Source organism: Aplysia californica, unplaced genomic scaffold, assembly GCF_000002075.1.
Source record: "Aplysia californica isolate F4 #8 unplaced genomic scaffold, AplCal3.0 scaffold00031, whole genome shotgun sequence".
NCBI lineage: Eukaryota > Metazoa > Mollusca > Gastropoda > Aplysiida > Aplysiidae > Aplysia > Aplysia californica.
In genome coordinates this window covers 572811-595310 of record NW_004797301.1, presented here as the reverse complement: position 1 = coordinate 595310, position 22500 = coordinate 572811, and the positions used below count along the sequence as shown (strand labels likewise).

Here is a 22500-nt window from a genome sequence, read left to right as displayed (position 1 = left end):
GTTTGCACCTAGTCAAATTATACATAAAAAAACCATAACTGTATATAGAACAGGAAAATATTGAAAAAATGAGCAGTTATTTTCATATATTCCATAATATTTGTACATTTGGATCATAACCTCCGATGTTGAAAAAAAAATTAATTTATAATAATTTTGAAAAAAGGATCTCAAACAGAAAAAAATACTCGTATCTTATATGGAATTATTCAGAATTGCATTTGGAATAAACCTATACATGTCTTGGGGGGTACTTTTTGAGTAAATTCACCAAAAAGTAGTGATTTTGGGGAGAAAAAATATTTTGACTATTTAGATTTAGGCCTAGAACTAGCACTCAAAAGTATTGATTTCTCAATTTCAGTGCACTGGCAATTTGAGTCCAGTAGTATCAATATTATAAAGAAGAGTCCTACACTTCTTTAGTGAGCAAAATAATGATACATTTTGTTGTGTAAAAGTACTAAGACTGGTGTCTGGGCTATAATTTGGGCTTCGCGATAAAACAATGTCACATAAACTTTGAAATCGTGTTTCAAAACGGAATCAAAACTTCCGATTTTCGGTGGAAACGCTTGACCCGGAAGTCAACTTTATATTATGACCTTTATTTTAACATGGATATGTGGATTGGAATAGAAACCAAGCTAAAATTGGACGTCGGTTCTCGAGCCGCCGGGGGCGGCTAAGCGTACTGACGGCACTTTAGCCATGCCGCCCCCCACGGCTCGGTGTAGCGAATGAGTTAACTTGAGTTTTCATAGGTTTGAATTAGATAGTTAGTTATCTGATCTATTCTGAATTCTGTAGTTCCTTATGACAGTACGGTCAATCATGACTAATAATTATTTTTACGCTTCTCTTATCCTCTGTCAGGTGTCAGAGAAACTGAAACTCGGTGCCAAAACCGCCATTGATATTGAGAAACTCAGAGACGGCTACCGTCCAGCCGCTAAGCGGGGAGCCATCTTGTTCTTCGTCCTGGCCGAGATGTCGCAGGTGAACACCATGTACCAATACTCTCTGGCCTCGTACCTGGAAGTCTTCGAGCACTCGCTGAAGAAAAGCTTGCCTGACTCCATCCTGCAAAAACGACTCCGAAACATCATGGATACTCTCACTCACAATATCTACAACTATGGGTGCACAGGTAATTGATATAATAATATATGCATAATTGATATAGAGTAAATTCCCATTCAATAGTGAGCTCTATGTCATCGTGGCGTCGGTGGCCTAGTGGTTAGGCTCTCGGACTCGCAACCGTAAGGTCGTGGGTTCGAATCCCGTCAGGGGCCCGACGTTGTGTCCTCGGGAAAGACACTTTGCACAAATTTTCCTCACTTCACCCAGGTGGAAATGGGTACCCGGCTATAGACAGTGAATGATCTTGTCAGTTTGATTGTGTTTGAGCGCGTGAAATCCGCAGCTTGCACTGTATGCTTCCGCGGAAACCGAGTATGTTTCTGAGTGTTCTCAGAGGGTCTTCTGGGGTGATAATAGTTGTAAAGCGCATAGAATATGCTCTTGAGCGTGGATATGTGCTATATAAATGCAATTATTATTATTATTATTATTATTATTATTATTATTATTATTATTATTATTATTAAATCAGCAAGCTGTTTAATTGTACTAAGCCCAGAAAACGAAATTTTACTGGAGAGATAAGAAACCTTTCATTTTTTCAACTTATTGTACCTACTATTATATGTTTTTTTACTTGCCTTTTTTTAAAATTCAGAAATTGAATTTGGACAAAGTGATTCATGAGCACATCGAAAGGATACCACTGATGAATAAACTGCAATAAGAGAAATTCAAAATTTTGAGCTTAGTTTCATTTTAACAACTGGCTGACGATGTGCTTTTCAATCTATACTCCAGCAGACTTGATGGCGTTTTCAAATAATCTCAGCATCCTGAAATGAATACGAATATAGATTTTTTTCTTTATTTGAGGATGTGTGCTTATTTTTTCTTCAGATTTGCTAATTCCATTTTCATTGTTTTTATTCAGATACCTAAATCTTTTCATCTTTCGAAGCTCGTGTATTTCATTCATGCGTTGGCTTAAAGAATAGAAGGTGAAATAGGTAGAGGCAGATATAGAATTACATACTTAGAGAATATGAAAGGATGGATGACAGAAAAAGGCCAGGAAATTGCTATAATAATTAGCTTTCATTTTGAACTGCTGAACAAGAAAATAAACGGAGAACCTGGATCACAAAGAAAAAGAAGAAGAATTAAAGTTAACAGTAGGGAGAAGGAAAGGAGCAGGAGGACGGCAAACCTTTATCTTCAAAATTTATCGGTCTGTCTGGTAGTATGACAAATCAAAGCCGGCAGAAAACTGTTATTGATCCTTTAAGACACTGGGATGCTTTACAACTCTTATTTTCTATGCCTTATCTTATAATTGATAATATTTTCCTGTGAAATTTCTTGTATTTTTGTATTTGAAAGGATTGGTGTACATGGAGTGGGCAGGTATGAATGAAAGCTGTTGTAGATTTATTTCAGTTGTGAAGCACGTTTAGCCACCAGGGAGTGAGCGTTGTGGTAGTGATCTTTGTTATTAAGTGATAGCCAGTTTGCTTTGAGATATTTCTTTGACTTTGCCCCAACTGGCATCTCTACTTTATTGTGTATTTTCTTGTAAAATATTCAGTTTGTTGTGAGGTGTTTCTTTGACTCTGTCTCCACAGGTATCTTTGAGAAGCACAAGCTGCTCTTCTCCTTCCAGATCAACATCAAACTGGAACAGGACAAGAAAGCTGTCGTGCAGGAGGAACTTGATTTCTTCATCAAGGTGAGCCTGATTTCTTTCCTTTTGTTGATTTCTTTATCAAGGTGAGCTTGATTTCTTTCTTATCAAAGTGAGCTTGCTATCTTTCCTTTTGTCAATTTCTTCATCAATGTAAGCTGTATGTCTTTACTTTTGAATCTTTGTTCTCTCCTTCCTATAGTGTCATTAATTTTTATTTGTTCTCATAATTTGTTTATATTTGAATTTAAGAATCACACTGCTTTCACGTGTATTTTAAAAGATGATTTTTCTGCCAAAGTAGATTCTCTTTCTGCTAATATCATTAGTATGAATCTTAAATTTTAGTTTGTTCCTATTTTTAGCCTATTTGAATTAAAGAATTACACAGCTTCCAGGTGTATTTAAAAAGAACATTTTCAGTATGGTGGTATTTTTACATATATAAATTGTTATTTCATTATATTAATAATTCAATCTTGTGATGATATTTTTCTGAATCTTTTTCTGTAAACAGTATTGCTCTCAAGCTGTCTTTAAAAGATGAAACGATATTTAATTCATGCACATATGTATAATATTATTGTCATCTCTGCAGTTTCATTTGACAAAATATTTTCATTCTAGGGCAAAGTTGCTCTAGAGAAAAGCAAGCGCAAGAAGCCATTCCCCTGGGTACCGGACGAGGGATGGGAGGACTGCAACCGTTTGGCGGTTGAATTCTCAGCATTCCAAAATCTACTTGATGACATTGAGCGCAACGAGAAAACCTGGAAGACGGTATGCTGATAGCTGAAGTTTGAAGTGAATAGAGTCGAACCTGTCAAAGGGGAGAAAAGGGGTCACCTGCTTGAACTAATGGTTCTCTTGGAAAACTGCATAGTGGTATTTTGGAGAAAAAAAAAGGGGGGGGGGGGGAGGGAGAAGCAGTCATTTGTTAAAGTGGCTGTCTTGAACAGGTAGTGATTAGAAACAAGTTCGACTGTATATTTACGAGTAACATTTTATCGAAGTTAATGTACACAGATTTGCCAACTCTGTGCTTTGCCATCATTAAACTTACCTCTTTGTGTGAGTCTTATTTGTGAGGCAGCGTGGTGGAATCAGGCTCTCGTCAAAATAATCAAAGTGAAGAAACTGGCATTTTTCCGCAGGTTTGTGAATTTTTATCAAATTTTTTTTTTTTGGCTCAACATCTTTTATGCCCATTAAAGAACTCATTTCTGAGTGGATTTTTCTGAAAAGCTTTGATTAAAGGCACAAAAAAAAGTAAATTTTCAGTTACAACGGCCTCTTAAACTAAGGAAATAACTAATCTTTGGCGGCCATTTTCTCACTAATTTTACCTCTGAAAACAGGTGATCCCCACCTCCTTCTTGAGCAAATATCTCGACTTGTATTCAAGATAAATGGATATTTTTTTCATCCAAATAAAGACAAGTGAACAAGCTTTAAGATGATACCAATAACTCTACATGCCCAAAATTTGACGAGAGCCTGATTCCACCACGCTGCCTCACATTTACTTTATTTCTGCCTATACTGTATCATTGTATTAAAAACATAATGTCTTCACCGAGATAAACTTGACAACATCAACAAATAAAGTAATAATGCTTTTATTGGCTTATTTCAGAATGAGACCAAAACCCAACTGAAAAATAGCAACAATAGCATCATACTTCAGAAAAAATTGCAATTTTATTTAACTGTATTTTTAATAAATATCTTTTTCAATTAAAGCGAGAACCACCTGATATAGATGTTAATTTGTACCATAATCAGTATTATCTATCCAGCCATTGTCATCAATGTGAAAATAACATACCTGTGTCTGTCCATCCAATGACTTCGTGTGTGTGTGTGTGTGTGTGTGTGTGTGTGTGTGTGTGTGTGTGTGTGTGTTAATGTGTGCGTATGAATATATATATTTACCTTGCCCCTGCAAATTTCTCTTTGTGGAGATCAATAAAATGATAGCTTATATTATCTTCTTTTTCAGTGGTTTGACCATGACACTCCAGAATCTCAGCCGTTCCCTCTCAACTATGAGCAGACACTGTCTGAATTCCAAAGATTGATGCTCCTCCGTTGTTTCCGCATTGATCGTATATTCAGAGCAGTCACTGAGTACGTGACCAAGACTATGGGAGAGAAATACGTTACCCCGCCGATCATCAGCTTTGAGACTGTTTACGAGCAGAGCACCCCGACGTCGCCGATTGTATTCATTCTGAGCCCGGGCTCTGACCCCGCAAGCGACCTCATGAAGCTGGCTGATCGGATTGAATTTGGTAGCAACAAGCTCAAGTTCCTCTCCATGGGTCAAGGACAAGAGAAGGTTAGTAACATTGACATTGGTTGGGATGGGGGGAGGGGAGGGGGCTGAAAGAAGGGATAGGATTTTGGGTTCCGTTCTTGTTGCTCATTCTCTCACTTTCTTGAAAGTGTTACAGCCTTGTTTAGGTCAAAAATTCTTTTAAAGAGTATCTCACAGTAACTTTTTAAAAAACTCGTTCTCTTTTGAAGAATTTTTGTTTCTTTTCTGGCTGGATTGTCGATTTTGAAAAGCCCTTTTTCATTTTTTTTACATAAATACGAAGTTCGTAAAAATGTCCATACTGCTCTGACACAATGATGCCTTGCAAAATGTAGTGGCAAAAAATAGCAGGTAAGTTTTAATACTCATTCTTTCAGTTGAGAATATAGGAAAATTCAACTTTGGTATTACTGTTAACTTCTAGTCTCTTCCCCCTCCCCCTCCCCCCCCCCCCTCCTTCCCAACCCCTTTTTCTACTACAGAAAAACCCCCCCAAAAAGTATTCCACAAAACCATCCGAAAAATTTTTTGGTTATTTTTCATTTTTGTCCTAAACCACACCTGTCTAAGAAAAAGGGCTGGGCAAAGAAACCTTCCCCCCCCCCCCCCCCCCGCATTGTTCTGTATTAAAATGACACTTCCAAGAGGATTATCTGTCTAAGATAACTACTTGTCTCCTCAAGGAAGCAAATTAATGCACTGTTTCAAAACCACCTGCTTGATAGTTTCTTGTTGTCTTTTATCTATATAAGTCTTAAGGTCTTGTGAAAAATTCCTGCATGTGGTCGAATGATGCATCTGGTGTGATATGTGTATTATTGTCTGGTTTACTCTTCTTTTTATATTGAATTTTAATTAGAGTAATATATAATCTACTTTCTATGTATACCTGCTTGTGTTTTCACTCTCCTGTGCAGCCAAGCAACATTTCCCTCTGGGACAATAAAGTAGTATCTCTCTTATGTTACCTTTTCCAGGTTGCTCTTCAACTGTTGGAGACAGCTATTTCCCGTGGCCAGTGGCTCATGCTGCAGAACTGCCATCTGTTGGTGCGCTGGCTCCGAGATCTGGACAAGCAGCTTGAGAAGATGACCAAGCCTCACCCGGACTTCCGTCTGTGGCTGACCACAGAGCCCACACCGTCTTTCCCCATCAGTATTCTGCAGAGATCACTCAAGGTCACTGTTGTGTTTCATGTCTTTGATAAAATGTTAATCCTCGCCCAGCTGTTTAAATACAAAAACCCCCACAAATTTTGAGAAAATTTAAGAAATTGAAGTTTCTACATCTGTTGTGTTGGTTACATGTGCTCAGAAGATGTTTTGTCAAAATTCAGATTCTAAATGTTTAAAAAAAAAGAAAGAAAAGGTACATAATGTGGGTACAGTTGTTAAAAGAATGAAAGTAGTTTCTTCTGTACTGAACAATTTTGTGTTCTAGGCTTAGAACATGTGAACAGCTTGCTGGCTTAATGCTTTTGAACCATTTTATATCCATTATGTAAAATGTGTATTCTTTTTATCTATAATGCATCTTAGATGTATTTGCAATACTTTACTGCTGAATGGCTGCATCAGCTGATATTTCCTTGGACATTAGTATTTTTGGATTTTCTGAAAAAGCATGATGTATTTTGCTACCTATTTTTCAGTTACACAGGCGCTACGGAGTGAACTACTGAAATTTTCTAAAATATGAAAGAACTTGGTAGCATTTAAAAATCCTAAAATATCCCTCAGGTAGGCGGGGTATGAATTTGTCACAGTCTCAGAGTTTGATCAGTCTCCCAAACTATGTATCCATTAACGTTTTCCAAACTTACACCATTCTCCAGGTGGTCACTGAACCTCCCAATGGCCTTAAGCTGAACATGCGCAGCACATACCACAAGATCTCGGCCACAGCTCTGTCCGAGTGTGAGCACCCGGCCTTCTCCTCACTTGTCTTCACCTTGGCTTTCTTCCATGCTGTGGTGCAAGAGAGAAGAAAGTATGGAAAGGTAAGCCTGATATTTGTTTTAGTCGGATTTTATCAGATCGTAGAGAGGTAAGCCAAATATCTGTTTTAATCAGGTTTTATCAGATCAGCATAAAAAGGTAAGCAAAGCATCTGTTTTGATCAGGTTTTATCAGTTCAACAAAGAAGCTGCTGTAACTCGAGTTGAATATTAGCTTTAACTTTTTGACTGTATTACCTGCAAGTAAAGCAGATATGTTCATTTCTTTGTTGGAAATTCATATGATGGATAATTATTTAAATCAGGATATGAGAATGCATCCGCTTAAGTTCTGTTCCCTGCATGTGATCTTTCAACTTTTTGGACTCTAATTCACCGACTCACATTCTTATGAGTTCTGTGCAAGTTCATGAATATGTTTTCATTTAATTTGAATACTGTACCCCGTAAACAAGGGTAGTGTTTGACATGATGAAAGGGTAGATATATTAGTGCTTAAGTGTCTGCTTCTTTTGTAAAAGATGAAACGTCTATAGGAAATTAGGGAATGTAATGCGTTCTGTGTTATAAGTACTTAATGTGGATTTTTTCCATTTGTTAAAAGGCTACCAGGTTCAAATGATAATTTTGTGACAGAAAATGCTTTTAGATTGTTCTTATTTAAATACTTTTTATGCAGCTAACCTTTTCTGTTTCAAAAGAATGTTTGTTTAATAAATGCCTACTCATGGAATGGGTAATCTATAGGCCTATGATTAACCAGTCCTCATGGATTTATGATGCGAGATGTCAGTGGTAGTAGGTCTTACTTCTCTCCCTTTAGTTCTCTATTTCCTTTTGGCTTCTCCTGGTGCTGAGTTATCATTATTGTGTCACTATGGACTTCTCAAACAAAAGTTACACAATACCCTGAAAATGAATATGCAAAGGTTTATCTCCCCAGTTTGGCTATGCACCATGTGTTTAGATATAGACTTTTTTAATGTCTTTGTCTGCATCAAATGAAGTTACAGTTAAGTTGTACAACCGTTATGATTTGTTTTTTGTTGTCCTTCTCCACTGATAAGTCTTTGAGATTGTTACGTTAATGAGATACCAAAACATGAATCAACCAACAAATTTTTTATTTTACCCAGGTCGGCTGGAATGTGAGCTATGAGTTTAACGAGAGTGACTTCCGAGTGTGCATGCAGATTCTCAACACTTATCTCACCAAAGCTGTGGAGCAAGGGGAGACCAAGATCCCGTGGAACAGTCTGAAGTACCTCATTGGAGAGGTGAGTTCTAGGAGAGCAAGGACAATAAACATGCAGAAAGAACACCTCTTCTTTTCTGAGAAGCTCTTGTTTTTGTTCTATCTCTCTATTTTGTTCTGCTGTCTTGCCTTTTTTCACATGCAAATGTTGTGACTATTATTGTAACAATAATCTATTTCTCTTTAATGAAAACTACAAAATGAACGTAAACTCTTCCAGGAGTTAATGAGAGGGTTATTAATTTTCAGTAAGCTCTTGTCTCTCATACCAGAGTTTCCTGTTCAATAGCCTATTCTTGCTGGCATGACATTTCTATATTTGAACAACTTTTTGGGGGGGGAGGTCCCCCTAAATGGACTGAGCTCAATTCCTTCTTGAACGGAAATTAATGACTTACATACGCCATGTACACATTTTATACGACATAGTCTTTTGGCTGTTGAAAGTGAACAAAAAGTGAGCCATAAAGTAGGCATAATTCCATATCAGTATCCATTCCAAACTAAGGAACCTCTGGTAAAAATAGCAAATTTAGAGAAACTTTTGACTCTACAATGTGCCTACTTGTATTTTATGTGAATTGTTTAATGCTTTCGTAAGGAAACTGGCATAGTTTGTTAAAATGAGTTGCATTGTGGGATAAAGAACTTACAGTTAATGACACCTAAAATATAGTCAGAGAATTCCGAAAGAAAAGAGGAAAAAACAATTTTTTAATGTAATGTTTTTACGCCCCCATCAACACAATTTAGATAATTTAGGAAACAGGCTTCCTACCCTGCCTGTCAGGGCCAACCTGTACTGAGATTGAGAGGGAGGATATAACATCCCAGCAGAAAGCCCAAGATATTTGATAAAGATTTACCCCACTCAGAAATTGAACTTGGGTCTCCCGTGTGTGATAGTGAGGCACCTAACTGCTACACCACAAATGCCAATTTGAAGAAGAAAATGAAGAAGGAGGAAGGGAAGGAGAAGAATAAGAATTAGAAGACTGAACTAAGCCTTGCCTTCTATGACAGGTGATGTACGGTGGCAGAGCCATTGATGACTTTGATCGGCGTATCCTGCGAACGTACATGGATGAGTACATGGGAGACTTCATCTTCGACACGTTCCAACCCTTCCATTTCTACCATGATGAGTTTGTTGATTACTTTATTCCTGAGGATGGGCCCAGGGATGTCTATGTTGGTAGGTTGAAGTTGTAAATTTTAAAAAAAAATCTTTTCAATGCTTAGTGGGTTTTGCTCTGAACATTTGAAGAAGAAGAAGAACAAGAAGAAGTACAAGAAGAAGAAGAAGAGGAGGATGAAGTGAAGAAGAAGAAGAAGAAGAAGAAGAAGAAAAGGAGGATGAAGTGAAGAAGAAGAAGAAGAAGAAGAGGAGGATGAAGTGAAGAAGAAGAAGAAGAAGAAGAAGAAGAAGAAGAAGAAGAAGAAGAAGAAGAGAAGAAGAAGAAGAAGAAGAAGAAGAAGAAGAACCTCTTGCGCAGAGTCAGTTAACCATTAAATGTTATGTTTGTGTGCGACAAACATGACTTCTTTTCTTGTGACAGTGTCCAGCGTTTTAGCCAATTTTCCAATTTTGTGAAGGCAACCTTGTGAAGCAAATAGTTATCGCCTGACTTGTCAAATTAATGAGTAGCTATATGAGGGAATTCTATCATTAAACTGTTTAATAAATCCATATCTACCTATAGAATTTATTTACTGTGTTCAATTTTATGTATCTGCTTGGTATACCGCCTTGCTTGTAAGCTTACAGATATTTACGTACTCGTTGAAAGTTAGTCATTGTTCCACTTTCCTATAAAGAATCTATTATTTTTATCTCTCCTCCTTCTACCTTTGTATATTACTCTCAAATACTAATAAATTGCATTTGTATAGCGCAAAATCCCTCTCAACAGCAAGCTCTATGTGTATAACAATCTGCATTATTAGCATAGCAGAACTGATAGCATACTGAAACTATCTCAACTTCCTTGGAAGCATAAAGGACAAGCTGTCATTTATATGTGTGCTAAACCACTAATATACTGACAAGACCTTCCACTGTCTTTGGCCAGGTACCCATTCCTACCTGGGTGAAGTGAGGAAAATTTGTGTAAAGTACCTTTCTTACAGACACAACGTCGGGCCTGCGGCTCGAACATCCGAACCTACAACCTCACAATTACGAGTCCTGTAGCCTTACCACAAGGCCACCTCAAATCTTCAGCAGTTACAGGATCTATTTTAAAACTAAAACTGAAAAAAAGTAAGTGTTTCACTGAAGAACAAATTGACCATAATAATATGTCCATAACTATTCTGTTGCAGATTATATTGAAAGTCTTCCCCTAGCAAACACCCCTGAAGTGTTTGGCTTACATCCCAATGCTGAGATTGGTTACTACACCCAGGCCGCCCGCGACATGTGGTCACACCTGGTGGAGCTGCAACCACAGACTGGTGAGGGATATGATCCGTCTCATTTCCCCTTCTCTCTATTTTTCTCTCTGTCTCTCTCTTTTTCATTTTCTCTTTCTCTCTCTCACACTCACTTGCATGCGTGCACACACACACACACACACTCACACAGACACAGACATACACACACCGACACACACACACACACACACACATACACACACCGACACACACACACACACACACACATACACTCACACACACATACACACACACACACACACACGTCACTAAGAAAGGTTTAGAGAGAGGGAAATTCTACCGTTTTGTAAGTAAACAATTTTAATCAGGTAATTTTCCCTTCCCTGATGACAGACTTTTCTTTTTAAAATCTTTCTTCTGCCTTAAAATAGGGTCTCATTTTGCTTATTCCCTTCCATTGCCTTATGATTATAGTTAAAACATGAATGAAGTGAGAGTTGTGTTTAAAGGTCTAACTTAGCTTTTTATGTATTAATTAGACAGCTGCTAAGCTTTTGAATTTCTTCTTACAAAAATCTGTGCCTTTCTTGATAACTCAAGTGCAATGTTATCCCCTTAAATATACAGTTGGGCACAGGTACTATGAACATGAAAAACTCAAAATCACAGATAGCTTGTACAATTTGCTTTTCCGCGACTAATATCTCCTGATTGTTTTTCTTAATCAATTTACCCAAATTAAGGACCACTTTCGTCAATCCCCAATGTGGCTGAGCTGTCCGTGCCCCACTGTTCATGAACTTCTTCATTGTAGAATTTTCTGTCTTTGTTTTGTGCAGGCGACTCTTCTTCTGGCATCAGCCGTGAGGATTTCATCGACCAGATTGCCACTGATGTGCTCAATAAGCTGCCTGCAGAATTTGAGCTGGACAAGATCCGTAAAAATCTGGGCACAGATATTGGCCCAACCACTGTGGTGTTGCTACAAGAGCTGGAACGATTCAATTTGCTCATTTCTCGTATGAGAAGATCCCTAGCCACATTGAAGAGGGTGAGTAGTTGTCAAATATGTGTGGCATTGTGATGAAATTTGGCGCTTATTTAAAAAATAAAATCAAAGAAAACGAAATTTTTTTTGCTCAATTTGCGAATTTCTATTGGGGTCTTTTTTCGGTCTCAACATTTTTTATGTTTATTGAAAAACAGATTTCTCTGTGGATTTTTTTGTAAAACATTGATCAAAGCCATAAAAAATGTAAATTTGCAGTTTCCAATGACACCAATAACTACATGCCCAAAAATTGTCCAGCATCTGATTCCAGTGTGTTGTGACACGCATTGAAACTGAGGCAAATACTAAGCGCTGAACTCTTATGAGACACGAGACACAAGGTACTTTCAGCATTATCTCTCCTGATTGCCAATTTTTCTCAGTTGTTCAAAGATATAATTACTGGTAACCCAGATGGAATTTTCCATTGCTTTGAAGAAAAGTGGTTGTCTTAGAGGAGTGAACAGTCCCATTACGATTCTTTTTAGATGCAAACGGGGAAATGGGAAGCGGTTGCTTGTATCGACGATTGTCTTGAATAGGTGGCCGTTAGAGTAGAGGTTCAACTGTATCATAATGTTTCCAATGGGGGACTGTTCTGAGATTTCTTTCTCCTCTTCACCAATAGATCGTTTATTTTTCCAACTCTCTCGTCACTTATTATTTATAAAATGCATATTTGAGACATCATGTGGTGGAATCAGGCGCTCATCAAAATAATGAAATTGAAGAAAAGGGTTTTTCTCCGCCAGTTTGTCAATTTTTTTTTATTTCTTATTTTTTGGCTCAATGCTTTCTATGTCCATTTAAAAACACATTTCCTTGTGAATTTTACTGAAACGGGTTGAATAAAGGCACAAAATATGCAATTTTTCAGTTTTCAAGGACTCTCAAGCTATTGAAGTTACCAATATTTGGCGTCCTTTTTCTTGATAATTTCGCAACTGACCCCACCTCCTTCAGTCTCAAATGTCTCGAATTCTATTCATAATAGATGGTTATTTCTTTCATTGAAAGCAAGGCAAATGAATAAGCTTTCAGATGACACCATTAACTCAACCTGCCAAAAAATTGATGAGCGCATGATTCCACCGCGTCATGACACTTAGATCTAGTTAAGACAAGTAATTTTCCTTGAACTTAACATAAATTTTGATTTGCATATTATCTCCTTTTCTTATTTTGTTGAGACTTCCCCAGTTCAAAAGCACCCTTATCATGCCTATTCTGCCATGCCAAGGCAGACCGACATATCTGAAAAAAAAAGTTTTTCATCTTCATTTAAATGGACGCCTATACCCATTCTGCATCGTGTGTCAAAGGCAGGAAGACGTATCTGCTCTACAAATAGGATATTTCATTATGGCAAATCGACGTACTGAAAGGCCATGTCCATATTACCAATGGCAGCACGACGTAACTCAAAATCATAAAAAGTGCAGATACGACGCTCTGCCTTGGCACGGCAGTATTGTGATGTAACAGTTGTAATGTCAAGGTGATTTGCACTCAGTGAACCTTGTTTGGACTTGGATATATAGCATACCTGTTATTTTTTAAAATTTTTACTTGAATTGCAGTTCTCCTCATTTGACCATTTGACTAACATTTCTGTCTATAGGCTCTGGCTGGTGAGGTTGGTATGTCCAGTGAGTTGGATGATGTGGCTCGTTCGCTGTTCAACGGGCAAATTCCTTCCATCTGGAGACGACTGGCCCCAGCCACTCTCAAGTCCCTTGGCAACTGGATGATTCATTTTGAGAACAGATTCAAGCAGTACAACACCTGGGTAAATTTTTGTTGATGCTATAGTAAAACTAGCATTTATTCTGAATGTTTTTGAGTTCGTGTACCCATCATCAAGGTGCTGTTCCAGCTTAACACCCTTTGTGGCAGCTCCTGTACACGATATGTTGAACGTCATGAGCCAAGATGCTGTCTCTCTATTTATTGTACACCCTTAACAGCATCATAAAGGATTCTATAACGGTTCTACTATAGCTTTGATGAGAATTTTACTGGAAAACTAATAAATAAAGGATTCTAAATCTGCGATAAAACAAAGTTGTATCTACATAAAAGTAGTATTTTTCTTCTTTTTTTTTTCATTTTCTAAATGCTCTGCTTATAGAATGATCTGTAATGTGTATCAAAGGATGTGACTTCAACAAAATAGTTTGAACATGCATCCTGTCTTTTCTTGTTTTTTCTTTTCTTGTTCCATGGTTGCCAAGCGTCAGTACTTCGTCTGCTTTTTATTTTCTCTGTATTATCTCTGTCTTTCTTTCTCTTTCTTTCTCATCATTTCCTTTCGCTTAATAAGAATCATTGCTTTAACGTATATATATTCTTTTAACTAAAAGAGCTTGGGTTTTTATGTCCTTTTAGAGGTGTTTCCACAAAGTAACATACAAAGAAAAGAAGGAGGAGAGGAGAGGTAATGACAATAGACATTTGATAGAAAAGAAGGAGCAATCCGTACCAGAGCACTCACCAACCACTCATTTTTTTTGGGGGTCTTCTCAGGTCACGGAATCCGAGCCCCCAGTGATGTGGCTGTCTGGCCTGCACATCCCAGAGTCTTATCTGACTGCCCTTGTACAGGCGACTTGCCGCAAGAATGGCTGGCCACTAGACAAATCCACCCTGTACACGTCCGTCACTCAGTATTCTCATGCTGATGATGTGACTGAGAGAACAACATCTGGTGAGTTTGAGATTGGGGACTTTGTCGAGAGCTTAGTATCTCATCTATTGTTTTCTTTGTTCTCTGACATATGGCTTTGTTAGCTCTCTGCTGTTCCCTGTCTGTCTCTTTCCTACTATCTGTTTCTGTTTATCTGACTGCCTGCCTCTTTTTTTCTTTCTTTCTTTCCCCTTCCCCTCCCACCTCTATTTCTTTCTCTCCTTCTCTCTCTCTCTCTCTCTCTCTCTCTCTCTCTCTCTCTCTCTCTCTCTCTCTCCGTTTCCCTCTTTCTCCACCATCTCTCTCTCTCTCTCTCTCTCTCTCTCTCTCTCTCTCTCTCTCTCTCTCTCTCTCCCTCTCTCCCTCCCTCTCTCTCTCTCTCTCTCTCTCTCTCTCTCTCTCTCTCTCTCTCTCTCTCTCTCTTACTTCATGTAGACATATATACCTCTCTCCTTCCCCTTCCGATCTCCTCCTTTCTCCTTCAGTCTCTTCTTTTTCTGTCTTGGAAAATAATTCTTCCTCAACAATATTCTACGCATGCACACTCAATGTCCTTATCGTCCTTTGTCCTCATCCTTCACCCACTCCCTGTCGTTCTCTTTCTTTCTTCTAGCCTCACATTTTATTTTTATCAACCAAGAGCTCATACCAAAAAATTCCTCATGAAAATACTATCCTATTCACACATTGAAGATTGCACTTTCAATACATTCACAACATAGGAATACTACAGACCCTTTGTTTGGTAAAAGTGTTACAGCGCTCGCAATCTACATAAGGTCATCTGAGTGCGCATGACAGAAATTGGTTATTTTTATTTGCTCATAGCATGGCTTGGATTTACTTTACGAATTGAATTGTTGAAGTATTTAGAAATAAAAAGAATAAATTATTTTTGAAATAACAGAAACTTGGCTTTATCATAGTAACAACTACTTGAATTTTTTTAGCAAAGACCAGCAATCTTTATAAAACCGAGAATCGTGTTGGGATCAATGATAGAGAACAAACTTTTAAAATTAGAACATTTAGAATATTTCTTTGGGTCTCCCCAAAGTACGGGACATTCCATCAGGATCATGTGCCCAATCATATTGTCCTTATCGCATCCGATACGAAATGGTTTATCAACTCCTTGCGGGGAGGTACATGTATGTCCAATGTGCAATATGGTTAAGATAACTTTGTCTCTTCTAGAGAGAGCCAAAGGTTTTTGTGGGCCCAATTTAGGCAAAATATGGGTAGTTTATTATTCACTTGTTTATGCTGTCGTTTTTCATATAAAACACCCTCCAGAAAATGTAATTCTGTTTGTACATGATGTATATTTTAAGATTTGTCATTTAGTACCTTCACAACATAGAAGTAGTACAGATCAGAAGTACCCATTGCCAAAATGATCTGAAACAGTTGTTATTGTTACTTATTCCTTGTATTTAAAACATATACACAGTGAAGTTTGTACATAGCGAAAAGATTTCCGGGTCCCGTCGATTTTTGCTATATTATGCATGTTAGACTACATATTTACCCGTATGCCCTTCAACATAGGAGGACAGAAAAAAGTAGAAGTAAGCACATTCGGTACCGGTTAACATTTTTGCTGTGTCTCCAGGTTGCTTTGTCCATGGTTTGTACTTGGAGGGAGCCGGCTGGGAAAAGGAGAACAGTCAGCTGATAGCACAGAAACCCAAACAGCTGATCCAGGAACTTCCTGTTCTCAAGATCATCCCCATTGAGGCTCATCGGCTCAAGCTACAGGTACGATTAATCTCGTTGTTCTAGATCTAGTTAATTTTGTTGTTTTGGTTAATTTGGTTGTTGCAATTGATCTTGTTGTTTTCATTGATCTAGTTGTTTTAAATAATTTTGTTAATTAATTTTGGTTGATTTTGTTGCTTTGTTAATCATGTTGTTTGTTTCTCTAGAAAAAACAACAACACAGTTTAGGAAAGTTTGTGTTTGAAACTGTGAAAATAAAGCTCACCCCTTTACGCCATGATTATTTTAAAGAATGTTTTATGGCATGACTACAAAACTGACTATGCCCCTTGCAACACTGTATTGTAAGATTATTTAAATGGTAGAACCTCCAAATTTAACATACATCTCAGATAAGACCAAACCAAATGGGAAAATTCATATAAAGTGTAAGACTGAGCTGAGCCTTGAACCCCTGAACTCACAGTTTCAGGCATGATTACGAGTCTTGGTAGCTTAACCACTAGACTACTGATGAGGCCTCTGACGGATGCTTTATAGTTAAGATTAACTCTTTCACTTCCGGGGAGGTTTTCCTCACCTGGAGCGGGCCCTGTCAGTGACCTACTTTCTGATTCTGCCTATCGTCGGACAAATTAAAGATTTTTTAGTTCAATTTTCAATATTAACCACATGTCTTACATACGGAAATAAAGGAGAAATAATGACCTATCGCAACATGTTACTAAAAACGATCATTTTTCAGCCTGAGATTTCAGATTCGATTATTATAAAAGTGGGTGGGGTGAGGTTTTGAGGCAGAATGTGGAGAGCCGGGAACTATGTTTTGTTTGTTTTTGTGAATTTTTTTACGGCGCTCGCAACTGCATAGGTCATATGAGCGCGCGGGACACACCTAATATTTTCAGTTGGTAGGAAACTGGGAAATATGGCGCACTGTCCGGCGCTGGTGGTAACATGAGCCCTGAAACACGCGGTAGTGAAAGAGTTAAAGCATTCCTATGTTCAAATCAAAGTTTGCCAGCGCAACAAAAAAATGTTCTTAGTTAGCTTCCACTGCGTTTTGAAAGTGATTGAAGTGGGATGTTGTTTGTTGTGTGTGTGGTGTGTATGGGTGTTTGTTTGTGTCTGTGTATGTGTGTGTGTATGTGTGTGTGTGTGTATGTGTGTTTGTGTGTGTATGTTGGGGGGGAGCAAACTTGATATTTCTTTCATTTTGTTCTCGATTGCATCTCACTTGAAGTCCGGTATCTTTCATAAATTTGACTGTCCTGCTCAGTTCATCTGTCGGCCCGTGTAGCTTCTCTTGTAGTGTCAGTGTGGTTGGCCACGTTTCCTGTCTCAGGGCCCTGTGTGTCTTGCAGTGTTGAAGGAGGTTGATAGATTATTATAATTTGGTTTAATTTTTGGGACCTGTTGTTTTGCCATGGAAATGATCTACTCAGAGTTTGAGTACGACATTGAGCCATCAACATAAACTATAATATATTAAAAAACCCAGAACTTTTGCAGTATCAATTGCTTTGGTTTGTCCACAGAACACGTTCCGTACACCTGTGTACATGACCTCTCAGAGACGTAACGCCATGGGTGTCGGTCTCGTGTTTGAAGCTGACTTGGCCACCCATGAGCACATCTCCCACTGGGTTCTCCAAGGTGTCTGCCTCATCCTCAACACAGACTAGATGCTGAAGGTCCCCACCAAGATCTGTAAGAGCTGAAATGGAGCATCACTGGATACCAACACACATACTTTTTCTTAGCATCACCAAATCTAATTTAACCGGTTGTATGAAGGTTGTAACCATCTAGCTGAAGTTTTATAGATATATTAAAGTTGTATTGAAAATGGCTGACAATTGATTTTGTTTACAAAACAGGAAATATATTGGACAATATTATCTGTTCACTAGTAGATATATATATTTGTGACATTTCTGTCCAAAATTTTGTGTGGAAAACAAAAATTCAATAAATTTATATTATTTCCTTTGTGTACAGAAGGGTGTGTTTTACCATTTGACTAGAAATTTGACGTGAGGTAAAGTCTTTTTAGTATTTTTTTCACAAGAAAATATCTGCTTGTTTCCACAAAGCAATCCCATATTTTTGTGAATCAACATTGACAGAATAACAGTGATAGTTACTCAAAACTGTATTGGTTAGAAGCGGACAATCAACTGGTTTTTGTATTTGTTAAACTTAAATGTTGTTAAAGATAAAGCTGCACTGTGTATGATGAATTCTTTTACAACTAATAACTGAATCTGCTATTGCACCTGTTAAGTTGAAGATTGCAGCCATGTAGAGAAAGTGATGTATGAATAATATGTACTGATCTTAAAGTGTTTCCATGTTTTTCACTAGTGTGAAATCTTTTAACTGACAACAAGCTGTGATATAATTTTAAGTATGCTGTTCTTATGTTCCTTAGTGTATCCTTGATTGGTCAAAATTTTGGCTTCAGGCAACTGTTTTATTCATAAGTTTATTTATTCCGTTGAGGAATTGCAGTTCTTTTAGATAAAAAAAGTGTTTTCTTTCTGATAGAAAACACAATAATATTATTTTTTCTCTTATATTTCATTCTATGTTTGTAAACCATAGTTCATGTTTAAAAAAAATTAATAACAGAAATGACAGGCATAGTTTTTTTAAACCAATGTCTTGAATTTAAGTTTTATCTTTTTCTTTTTTTAATTAGTTCCTTCACAAATGGAACTTTTCCTATGAGTGTACTTTTCATAACATGGAATGGTTTTCTTCTGATCAGGTTTGTCAAGTATTGAGTAGTATTTTCCTTCTATGTTAAAGAAAAATGTTACTAGTTTGTCGACTGGGTTTTGTTTTCCTGTATAATTTGCCTTGCGTTGGCTGAAACATTATTGTTACTTCAAACTTTTCTAAGATTTTACAACCTTTTGTTGAGTTCTTTTACCATGATATTGAATTTCTATTTATTTTAGAAGGAAGACTGAGAACGGACAGTATGTATAAGAGAGCTTTGACATACGGTCATATATTGCGATAATGCTTTGTTTTATATATATTTATTTTAATCACCAGTACAAAGATACTAACGGGACAATAATTTTTGTTCTCCAAATTGAAGAGCTGTTAATTTTTTTACTCAAATGAAACTGATCATCCCTATACAGGTGATCAAAATATTATGTTCTGGATTATTGCTGCACAGCGAAACAATGCCGTCCGTGAATAAAGGAGTGAAGAATATCGTTTGTTTGTCTTTACTAATTTGAAGTGTGAATTATGCCCTGTGACCATTATCTTTTAAGTAAGTGTTTTAAAAATTACTTCTGATTTAAAAAAACAACAACAACTGGTGTCTTATGCCACAATTTAGATCATTTGGAAGGTGGGTTGCTTTGACCTGCCTGTCTTGGCCCACCCAGGCTAAATGGGATACAACATCCCCGCAGACAGTTGGAGATACTCAATAAAGAACTCCCTCTGCCATGAAAACTGGACTCGCGACTGTTTTGAGCAACAGCAAAAGAGCGTAACAGATGCCATTCTGATTGTTCTAGAATTTTCTGGTAGCAATAATAGCACAAGCAAAGAATCAAAGGATTGCATTCTGTCGTATCTTGTGTTTATCTAGATAGTTAGAGATACTTGATAAAGAGCTAACCTCCCTCCCCCCCCCCCCCCCCACCACACTCGAAAGGGGTACTCTTGTATTTTTCATGCAATGGCAAAGAGCCTATATTATATACAGTGAAAACCATATGTGAGGCAGCGTGGTGGAATGAGGCTCTCGTTTTTTGGCTCCACAACTTTCGTGCCCATTGAAGAACTCATTTTTGAGTGGATTTTTCTGAAAAGCGTTGATTAAAGGCTCAAAAATGTAAATGTTCTGTTACCACGGACTCTTAAGCTAAGGAAATAACTAATTTTTAGCGGCCATTTTCTCTCCAATTTTACCTCTGTAAACAGACGCTAAAGATTAGTTATTTCCTTAGCTTAAGAGTCTGTGGTAACAGAACATTTACTTCATTTTACTCTACTTCTTTTGTATGTTTGTCAGTCTCTTGTGAACTGCTATTTCCGGGGTGCCTTGATAATCAAAGCAGACTTTGTGCTGTTGCGGCGAGAGAGGTGATCAGAGTAAGCCCGATTCCCCGTTTGGACTTCTCTGTTGACATCCACCCCTTGGCGCTCATTTTATGACCTTTTGCATTTTTAAAAAATGGTTGGGTTTTTTTTGGGGGGGGGGGGGGGGGGGGTAAGTGTTTTACGCCCTTACAACTCCACAAGGTCATATGAGCGCGCGGGACGCATGAAGAATTTTTGGTTGCTGGGAAATTTATTTTGGCCGGAAGGCGGCCGATTTTGAACCACCAGGGGTCTTTAATTAACGTATGCAACTTACACCAGGGACCTCCGCGATTTTTCTCCCTTATCCGAGAAGGCTTGGTGTAGATCTACCTACAATAAGACCAGGGGTGTGACTGAAAGACAGAAGAAGGAGCCAAGGAGCAGCAGTAGAAAGCCTGCAGAAAGAGTCGGGGCCCAGAGGAAGCAAAGCAGGTGAGGGGGACGAGAGCAGACGACGGAATATGTTAGAGATCAGGGAATGATGTGAAAGGAGAACATTTTAGAGAAAAAAAAATTTCCCGTCGCTTTCTGCATTCGAACCCGGGACCTATTGAATGAGAGGCGAATACCTTAACCTGTAGACCAGGAGAGCCCCCCCCCCCCCCCCTTTCTTCTCTTTAAAATGTTACGTTATCTGGGCTCCTAACTCTTTCTGCAGCCGTTCTACTGATTCCTTATTATTGGCTCCTTCTTACTTCTGACTTTCAGCCACGACCCCGATCATAGGGCAGGTAAGATCTAACACCTACCTAAATTTCTCGGGTAAAGGCGAAAAAAATCTCTGAGGTCGCATCAAAGATTCTCAATTAGTAGTGGAGAGTCTTTGGTCCCATGTGGAAGTTGCAAATGTTAAAGATCCCTCGGTGGTCCCAAATCGATCAGAGTAGACTTCAGCCACCTGAGCAAAATTCAAATGTAACTCCTACCAAACTGAAAATGCGTATGTGTCCAGTGCGCTCATATGACCTTATGCAGCTACGAGCGCCGTAAAACACTTACACCCTTTTTATTTTATTCATGTAGCTTTTGTTTGTTTGGGTAATCAGCACAAGATTTTTAAAAAAACGTCAGTAAAAAGCTACCCACTCGAATGTGTAGCCTACAGTATCACTTTAGTTGTTCTTCAATTGAGAAGTAGATGCAACACACCATTGTTATGTTATAAGAAGAAGTGAAATTAGGAGGGAATTCGTCTTTGATAACCAAATGGGAGGATCTGTGATGAGTTTTTTGGGGGTCGTTTTTGTTTGGGTTTGGAGGGGGGTAGGGGCGTTAATACCTGTAGCAGTGAATGAATAGTAAAGGGGCGTTGACTATTTGTTGAAAAAAAAAAAACATTCGGAAAAAAACCCAAACAAACCAAACCAAACAAACAAACAAACAAACAAACAGACAAACAAAACAAAAAGCACCCAGTAATGAAGAGATATGTAAATAAAAAGAGTCCTTGAAATTAAATATTTCACCATTGACTTTTGACCATCAAGACTGCGGTTCAAGAGATATCACCTTCTTACGTAAGGAAAGTTGCCACCTCTCTGAGATTATATTTAATCGTTTGACCTTTAGTAGTCATGATGCTTCTTCAAGAGACAGTTTGCGCCTATCTCACACTGCACGATTTGGGTTAATATGCTGTTAAATGGCACGTATACTTCTGTTAAGATACACATACATGTATATCTATATTAAGTAGTTTTAGTTTTAGTAAGCGTTTTACGGCACTTGCAACACAATTAGGTCATATAAATGCCGAAGATTAGAGGTGTTACAAGAGAGTAACAAACATAAAAAAGGAGAGATAAAGATGACAGTTGTTTGATAGGAAAGAAGGAGCAAACCACACCAGAGCACCCGCCAACCACCCATTGTTTAGAGTTTAGAGCAAAGAGATCATACTACGTACAATTCCAGGATCCTTGGTTGATTTATTATTTTTTTAAAATAGAAAAATAGGCTGGAATTACTGTTTCTATCTCTGTTCGGTCTGAAAGAGGGAAATAAAAAATAGCCTAGGTTAAGAATTATTTTTATATTCTTTGGCCGGTTGATGGCAACTTTTCCCATTAGCGATTAAAGAAGATACAACAACAACAACAGCAACAAACAAACAAACAAACAAACAAACCAACAAACAAACAAAAATAATAACAACCTCAGTCGAGCCTGCTCTAACGGCCCTTTTTCAAAGACAATCACCTGTACATAAATGAACGTACCCCC

At 37.9% G+C, this 22500-nt stretch overlaps 1 protein-coding gene across 2 annotated transcripts in view; it reads left to right on the top strand.

Moving 5' to 3' along the window:
- The window catches only part of LOC101850776 (dynein heavy chain 10, axonemal), a 98424-nt gene extending 79032 nt beyond the window's left edge, over positions 1–19392 (top strand). For both annotated transcript variants that reach the window (XM_035973794.1, XM_005091495.2), the window contains 14 exons: positions 877–1150; positions 2712–2815; positions 3398–3550; positions 4773–5111; positions 6068–6268; positions 6925–7089; positions 8184–8324; positions 9326–9497; positions 10628–10759; positions 11539–11750; positions 13372–13539; positions 14277–14457; positions 16052–16197; positions 17697–19392. In XM_035973794.1, the coding sequence (XP_035829687.1) occupies positions 877–1150; positions 2712–2815; positions 3398–3550; positions 4773–5111; positions 6068–6268; positions 6925–7089; positions 8184–8324; positions 9326–9497; positions 10628–10759; positions 11539–11750; positions 13372–13539; positions 14277–14457; positions 16052–16197; positions 17697–17843 (2535 nt within the window). In that variant the 3' untranslated portion in view covers positions 17844–19392. The remainder of the gene's footprint in view (positions 1–876; positions 1151–2711; positions 2816–3397; positions 3551–4772; positions 5112–6067; positions 6269–6924; positions 7090–8183; positions 8325–9325; positions 9498–10627; positions 10760–11538; positions 11751–13371; positions 13540–14276; positions 14458–16051; positions 16198–17696) is intronic.
- Positions 19393–22500: the final 3108 nt, after the last annotated feature.